The sequence below is a fragment of the Haliotis cracherodii genome, unplaced genomic scaffold (genome assembly GCF_022045235.1).
Source record: "Haliotis cracherodii isolate W230 unplaced genomic scaffold, xgHalCrac1.p SCAF_15, whole genome shotgun sequence".
Classification (NCBI taxonomy): Eukaryota; Metazoa; Mollusca; class Gastropoda; order Lepetellida; family Haliotidae; genus Haliotis; species Haliotis cracherodii.
The window spans coordinates 21,593,007-21,601,781 of NW_027266270.1; the positions used below are offsets into that span (position 1 = coordinate 21,593,007).

At 40.0% G+C, this 8,775-nt stretch overlaps 1 protein-coding gene across 1 annotated transcript; it reads right to left on the reverse strand.

Moving 5' to 3' along the window:
- Nucleotides 1–8,775, reverse strand: LOC139461939 (uncharacterized). Its single transcript, XM_071243425.1, has 6 exons — nucleotides 8,469–8,775; nucleotides 7,519–7,692; nucleotides 6,695–6,960; nucleotides 5,183–5,353; nucleotides 814–958; nucleotides 1–302 (listed from the first exon to the last, which is right to left on the reverse strand). Exons 1-6 carry the CDS (start codon nucleotides 8,773–8,775, stop codon nucleotides 262–264), a joined length of 1,104 nt encoding a protein of 367 aa, XP_071099526.1. The 3' UTR covers nucleotides 1–261.

The following is an 8,775-nucleotide window of genomic DNA, read 5'->3' on the forward strand; positions in this document are numbered from 1 at the left end:
CTACTGTCGCCATTCACCGTCATGAAATGCACTGCACGTAAACGTAAAACACAATTATGCTTGTTTAGTGTTGTGTGTTTATAGCCGACACTATCATTCCAAGAATTGAAGTATCATTAAACTTAGTGTCTACATTCATTCTCTCAATATGGGGATCATAATATCTACGAAGAATTCCTATAACACATTGTGGGTCCAAAATCCATCTGAAATCATCAGTTTACGTATTGTTGTTGTCCCGGAAGCCAGTGAATGTCTAGTTTAGTCACATGTCAAACTGGTAGCCGTGGTGATGTCAGGCTCTGCAAACAATAAAAAACACTCCTGAAATGTATTTCTACAAAAATACTCATGTTATTCACCTTGATATATTGACAGAAAACTAATGTTAAAAGGAATGCAATAATTTCCGAAAACACACATGATGGAACGATGTTACTAGTACCAAAGTTATTTCGTTAAGTATGTTGACGTATAATCTCCCCGTTATATTGATTAAAAACCAATGTTGAATATTTTCCGAAAACATGCATTGATGGAAATATACTTTTGTCATTTGTTGTGTATTTTATTGGCAAGAAAACGCCATTTAGACGAATACAATGCATAATATATGATAGATAAATAAAGTAATATTGTGATGATTCATTCACCGGTGAGAGGCCGACAAAATAGCATACATTTAAAACGTAATATTGTAATAGCGACGTTTTGTTGAATATTCTATCGCTGTGACGCTGAAATAGACCAGTAATTTATTGTAAAGATCTATTTTTGCAAGGATTAACTTATATTAGCAACTAGTAGACATACCTTGGGACGGATATGGTTCCAGAACAAATGGTCTGTCAGCTTCACAGTGACCGCAGAAACCTCCACAGTTCAAGTTGATGACAAGTCCATCGTTAGAGCGACTAAATATCGCCCACGGCATCCATCCACGTCCAACCCAGTTAACCTGGGGATACAGAATATGGCAACTGAGTGAATGATGGTTTACATACAGTACTTAGTCTTCAGGTACTATGTCGGCCTGTACTTAAACGAGCTAGGCAAACCTGTTGTACCAGCAGCGGCAAGGGTCCACGCCGTCTGTTACCTATTGCACTGTGATCAACAAGGCCAAGTCGACGTGCATCACAGGAATGGGATTGGGGACCTATTCTGTCCACACGGGCACTAGAAAATGGCGGTGTCACAAGTCAGACACAACCTCATCACTACCTTTTCATATATGCTCCCACAAGCCAAATACAACACTTTTGACAGTTTTATGGCACAATTTACACGGATCCATATCGTATTATATTCATGGATAATTTTAACATTTGTTGACAGATTGCGACAGGTAACGCCTGATTTGGTTATTTTGAAATGAGTTCTGTTAATTCAATGCCTCGTCGTATCATGTTTCGGAAACACGTAATGCAACAGGAATTCAGCTTCATCCAATGAATCTGTACAAGACATTGTGCAAGAAGTAGACATCCATATGGGCACCAGCTGCACTCCCCTCCTTTATGCATACGAGTCAGAATATCTTTTCGGTTTGGCGAAACAAGGGAAATTGGCCAAGAAGTTTAACTTATGCTTCAGATAAGCGAGGACTCATATTGTTCATTAATGTTCCAATAGCCAATTTTCTTCCACTGATTTACCCGCCTGAGCTAGAAATATAAAATACCAGTGAAAGCGCTTCATAAGATTAATATTTAATATTGAATATCTACGAATAAAGATTCAGAGTGACTAGCCAAGACAAGAGGGATGACTTCAGTTTTCAAATAGTCAGATTTCCATTGTGTTGAGCCATATATTCCAGCAGCGCCGGAGATTAATTTTAAAGAGCGACATATGTACGCTTGCTCCAAGGTTGTTTGATCAGGCAACAACAGTCAAGGTGATAGTCAAACATTCAAAATGTTTTATGGTAGACATGTGGAGGACATTTCCGACACATGGAAGATATACTAAACCAAATTAAAGACTTCACAATCCTAAAATTTTGACCAGTTATCTTTGTGGGCCCTTATTGTGTATTTAAACAGTAACGGCCACATATTGTCTTCATATAACACCCGTTCTTGTGCAGGTGAATCGACCAAAACTATGTGCACAGCACTAGAGTGGCAAAAGTGTTTTTTTCACGTGCATCTGGTCACGATGCCATAATACCGCACGTGTTTTCAGCCATACTTGTTAGCAGTCACTAAACAAAAAAGAAAAACACAAGAAAACAAAAGTCTTTACGGCCATTTGTCATGCCACGCCTTTCAAATGTGCAACGTGAACGTGCCATCGGCATTTTGCAGATGGGAACGTCCGTAGCTGAAGTCGCAAGGACGATGGGTTGTAGTCGACGCACTGTTTATGATTTACAGACGCGTCTACAGCAAACGGGTACCACCGCTGATCGCCCTCGGCCAGGTCGACCACGTGTGACGTCACATGCAGAGGATCGTCAGATTGTCTTACCCCCGTAACCGATTTTTGACGGCTACATCAACCAGAAATGAACTGTTTAGGGGTAGACTGAGTGCGCAAACTGTTCGAAACCGTCTGAGAACTGCTCACCTTCAAGCACGACGGCCATACCTCGGGCCGATTCTGACTCAATTACACAGACGTCAACGTCAATTGTGGGCACAGCGACACTTACGATGGACTCAGAGGAATTGGAATCAAGTCGTCTTCAGTGATGAATCCCGATTTAATCTTCGATTTGCTGATGGTAGGGCGAGGGTGTGGAGGCGCCGTCATGAACGTTACGCCCAGTGTTGTGTACAGGAAGTTGACAGATTTCGAGGCGGAAGTGTCATGGTGTGGGGTGCTTTCTGTGGCAATGCACGTTCAAGGCTTCGTGTCATCCGTGGCAACCTCAACGCTGATGCTTACCGCAACCAAGTACTGGCACCAGAACTTCTGCCTTTTATGGCAGCACGGTCATGGACCCGGTTTCATCTTCCAACACGACAATGCCAGATCCCACACAACAATTTTGACAAGGAATGTCCTTCAGAATGCGGGAGTCAACGTCATGGACTGGTCGTCAAGGCCTCCCGACCTCAATCCCATCGAACACGTCTGGGATGCTCTTGGCAGAAGTCTGCGCACTCTCCAGAACCAACCACGGAATTTGCAAGATCTTGGCACCATTTTGCAGCAACAATGGCGTCGTCTTCCCAACCATGTGTTCACAAGCATCTCAAGGTCCATGCGGAGGCGTTGAGTGACAGTTGTCAACGCATATGGTGGCCATACACGCTACTGAACTTGTGTGCCATCAGATTCTCGTGCTTGGGACTTATGATTTAAACTGTTGATGTTATTACCGAATACCGTAGGTGCTTGGAACAAATTATGGTTACCACCGTTAATTAATATCCTTCTTTGGACATTAATGATTAAAAATTACCTTCTCTGATACATTTGTCCGTTGTATATCATATATGGGATTACTTTTAAAAATGTGAAGTTTTTAATTTGACTCAGTATATATAAGTGTGACAGAACGTAGGTCTGATGCAATTCTGTACTTGAACCATATGTTCCCTTATCTCAGGTGTATAATAAATTTGCATTAGCATGAGTTTGAAACGAATACCTCCGGATACGATCACCGTTTCGTGAGCACCTTGTATCAGCACTATGTGATAGTGATATCATATAGTCGAAATCATAGAATGGACATATTTCTACTGATTATGGAAAGAATTCTGTCGCTTTTGACTCCAAATTTAGTTTGCGATAAGTGCGCCATACAGTATGAAGTATTTTAGGTTGAAGATACTGGCTTGGAGCCCCGATAAATGTCTAAATTCTACCGTTTTGAGCCCAAGGACCAAACCCAGAAATGTTCGCGAAACCTTAACACCCTTCCGAGTTGAAATATCAAGAGGGTGTGCGGGGTCAAAACTGTACTTTACCTTGAACCAAAAGCACCTATGTCTCTGAAAACGGCCCGAGGCGTCAGACGTCGAACTCGCGAGTTCGAATCAATGACATGGTATTTAATACTTCGTCGGGTGGATTTTGTGACACAAAATTGTGGTAGGGAACGCTGTAAGGATGATGTGGATAATAGTAAGGAACGAGGGAGGCATGTGCATTGTTAGTGACGACACAACGGTGAGTTCGCTTTTGAATCAGTACTGAAAAAATGTAGCCGGTGAAAGTGGCTTGTGTGAATGTTCCAGGACAGTTTCCAGTAGCCAAGGAATTCGACACAAAACTATTTCATCCTTTTTACTCGACGTTTTTGTGTGAAGAATATTAGGAGCCGCTATAGAATCTATAGTAGCCACTAAACGGGTATATTTATCTTACCGTAATGATCGTAAAGGGAAGATTGATCGTAAAGGGGATCCAAGGGCTAAGGACTGAGTTCGGGTAATCTAATAGCCACTAAACGGGTACCTTACCCTAATGATCGTAAAGGGGTGATTGATCGTAAAGGGGATCCAAGGGCTAAGGAGACAGTTCGGGGTAATCTACCCTAACACTAGCGATATTTGGATGTGTTCAGAAACAATATAATATCCCTAATCAACTGCATTCTTGTGCATAATAATGCAAATTAATGAACCGAACAAATAATATTATATATATTTTAGTTCCCATTTACAACCATTTTAGCCACTTGAATTACGACAAAAACGAAATAAAAGATATATAAAAAATAAAAGTGCTTTCGTAAACTAGCGCTTGCTATAAAATGCGCCGCCGCAGCCAATATTCAAAACTCCCCACACCGCTTGGCGTATTCAATGACATTTCGAGTAGAGATGATAGATCACTGGTAGGAGCTTATGCACACGCGATAACCCCTAAAGTCACAGGGCATTGTTTCGCCGTTGTGAATGGCAACAAAATACTACAAATTACGTTATACGGTATTGTCAGGTGTTTGAACAGTTTGTGCTACTGTATTCTAAAGGTAGGCCGATAATTGTATTTCCTCTCTAATGGTACATGTATGAAGTAAGAATCACTGGAATGTCACTAATGAATGTCCTCGACGACACTTCTATTGGCATTGGTGTCTGGCATTGATCACGCTTGATGTTTAATTCAACATGCCTGACAAATGCTTGTATTCAGGGAAATGTTCATGAGAACTCATGTCTCATGATAATAGATTCAAACACGCTATCGTGAATAAAACGGGGTCCTAAAAACTCACCTGAAGATCAACTCTCATCCCAGTGCCTGTGGTGTCGATAGTGAACGTCCCAAGAGGTCCACAATTGTTGTTGGACCCGTGGTTTGTGTAACAATCGTGGGCCTCCCCATAGGGGAACAGGTTATTCGTTGATGTAGCGAACTGATGATCAGCAGACACAATCTCCATTGTCTGTAGGAATATGTGAACTAATTTACTAGCTTTGTTTGAACACTCTTTGATGGCATATCACACGTTTATCATTCATTGATACAGTTGTGATGCCCAATCGCAAAATATCATTTTTCTTATTTCTCAGCTGGAATATTGTCTTTGTGCCTTTCAATTTAATAACCATGTACCTCAAACAGTAGCAGAAGAAACAAATCGTTTATGTGATATTTCCAGCAATATGTACTTTGTAAAGTTGAAAAATAACGAAATATCGTTGGGATCGGGCTTTGTGACATGTCTGATTGTGTTTCATCTTCATGGATACGTCAAGAAAATATGCAATTGTGCGACAAAACAACGACTATCTATGTATATGATTGTCCGAAGAGATCCTGGCAACCTGTTTGAAACCTAATACCAAAGCTTGCCAGCCATACCAAGCCTTGAATTTAGTAATTTCAAAACCTAACGTAAGTGGTGAGACATGCATCACTTTCCGCATTAAACTGACATGCCGTGGTAATCTGAAATACTGTTCAAAGCGGCAATTAACAAGATCGGTGTGAAGAATTACATTGTCTTCTATTTTCGTGGCAGAGCAATTTCCACTACTACCAAAAAGTTCACGTTGTTTTTCTGACTGTGTCAAGATAGCATATATACAAAACAACTATGATTTAAATGTAGAGGTTATGAACTTCGATTTCATATATGTGGGTTTTTTTAAAATTCACGTCTTATTCATCCGTGATAACTGTTTCCGCTTGTTTAGCAGAATATGGACAAAAAACAATTTAAGGTTCGAGGTTCTTCTGACATATGTTGATCAAACTTATTATTGTATCAGTCCGGTATACATTTTGCCAACCCGAATTGTACGGTTCGTTTTCAAGTTTGGGATTGAGACAAAATGATACCCATTAAGAAAAGTACGCAGTGAAAAGTACGGAAATGAACCCAATTATTCGTTTGCAGACATCTTTACTTTCCAGATAACTAATTGGATTTATCTTGGCATAAAAGAGGTGCTACAGAAAAGTACTGAGAAAGTTTTGTATTCATATTGTTGGCATATATACCTTATACAACGGAATTGAATTTATACGTCATGCATGGATTACTTCATTCTGGACAACAATATGTGTATCACCTAAATTATAATGGTCCTGTCGAATAATCTGTCTTGGAAAATGGACTAAAAAGCAAATGGTTGAACAAAATGTTGAAAAAGGTTACTTTATGACCTGGGAGAGATGACACAATGTCCCTTCTTTTGTTTAGGTCAGCACATTCAGGTATATTTCAGACTGCCACAAGCTATTAACTTCACATTCACTGAAGGACGTCATATACACTTACTTCAGGGTTGACCTTTATCTTGGTAAACGTTGTATCACCGCCTTTACCTGGCCATGTTCCCGTTGACCCACAGTTTGCTCTCTTCGTGTTCGGAAAGTGTCCACTGTTGGGAGTCCCGAGTGACACATACTCGGCCGGGGCGTTACCCGACATTCCATGGCAATAAATCCTGGCCTTTTGGCCATTAAACGTAGGAGGGTAGAGCCAGTATTCTCCATCAGTGCGACCGGTCTCACAGCGCTTTACCTCTGCACACGTGGAAGGACCTATGAACGCATATACATGTTGTAAATATAGTCAAAGTGTGACTAAGATTAAACACATGAAACAAATCGTTGGCCTAAAAAGTCAGGGTTGTTAGGTTGAAACAAAAACACTTCTTTTCTTCTTCTGTTCATATTCCTTTTTTTATTGGTTATCCATATTTTGAACAAAAAGTAACTCTTTTTCCAAACTACAAGGCATTAATGAAGACTATTGCTACTGAGGAACATCCTGATAACTCTAATTCTCTTTATGTCCAGTCCGCTGATTTTGATATTTCATGTATCTCGAAAAAAACACTGCTTTAAATGTAATAGCACAGTGGAGGGAAACGCTTGGATTGGTAAACAAAGCCTGCTCTTTTTCTAGAAAGACTCTCTTTTCCAGTGCTTGATATACTATCAAACTACAAGACATCACCGAAGACTATTAATGCTGAGGAACATCCTGATACATCTTTATTTTGATATTTTATATATCTTGAAAAACACCCATTGCTTTAAATTTAACAGTGCAGTGGAGGTAAACACTATTATGTGCCAATTAAACTTTTCGCTTACGTTTGCAAATCATAGATGTCCAATTTCCACTGATGAGACAGGTAACATCATCCTCTGTGTCTGGTAACCGACCTGTATCACAGTCATAGGTCACCACCTCGCCGGCAATATAAGGTTCTTGCGTGGGATCGAACAACTTCATGCTGTGTTCAACTGTGGGGCCTGCAGAACATTCTGAAAAGAAGAGCATGACGTATGGGAAACATTTATACCATACATAAAGCTTTCGCGAAATTTAAATCCTAAACGTAAAGTTATTGTTCATCTGTACTATTACACACGAAATTATGTACATTTGATAACATCACAGAGAATTGGAATGCAAAACATTGTCATATTCTTCAAAATGAAATATTATCAACCCGGGGTTGACCGGCCACAATTGACATTCATGATATGCAAACACCAGCGATGAGTGATATTCACCAAAATGTAACCACTTATAATAATTCAGGAAATGTGTACCATGTGTATTTCTATTGAATATGAAAAAGGTCAAAAGTGTTAAACTGGCAAATCATCCTTATCAATGTTCATGTGTCATGAGAACCACATGATAATGCTGTTGGTAGGGATAATACTGTTGTTACGGTAAACAAGCGATTTTAAAGGGGTGAATTATTTTTCACTGCTTTGGAGGCTCGCAAATAATTATGGTCAAATTCATTTCTACGATTCAAGATTAAATAGTCCTTGTGGTGAACCTTTTCTACCACCTTTGAGCTACTTCCGACATACATTGGTCACCTTCTTTACAAAGTTTAATGTCTCAGACATTTTCAGATAATGTTCACACACACATGTGAGGGATTGGCGTGTTTCATTGAAGATCTAATAACACTGTGTAACACTGTGCACTGTGCATGCTCTTTATCAACACGTTTACATGATGCAACAATAGATTTTATAGACGCGGCAAAAGAGTTCAAGAGAAGGTGAACACAAGTTACCTGTCGGTTTCCTGAAGTAGGCACTACCGTCACTGGCATTCCCAGTCGGCTCCACAAATATCATGGAGTGAATTTGACAAGACAAATTTCCCTCATTGTAGAAGAAAGACCAGCACGCTGGATGTGACCCACACTTTGCAGCACATTCTGCTCGGGGTACTCCGCTCAATTCCAAGAGGATGTTTTCATAGCTAATGATTCCATCATGGGATGGCACATATATCCAGGCGAAATTACTTTCTGTACATAATGTCGCCAACAATAATTTTAACTTTACTAACAATAGTATGGCGATCCTCATAATCAT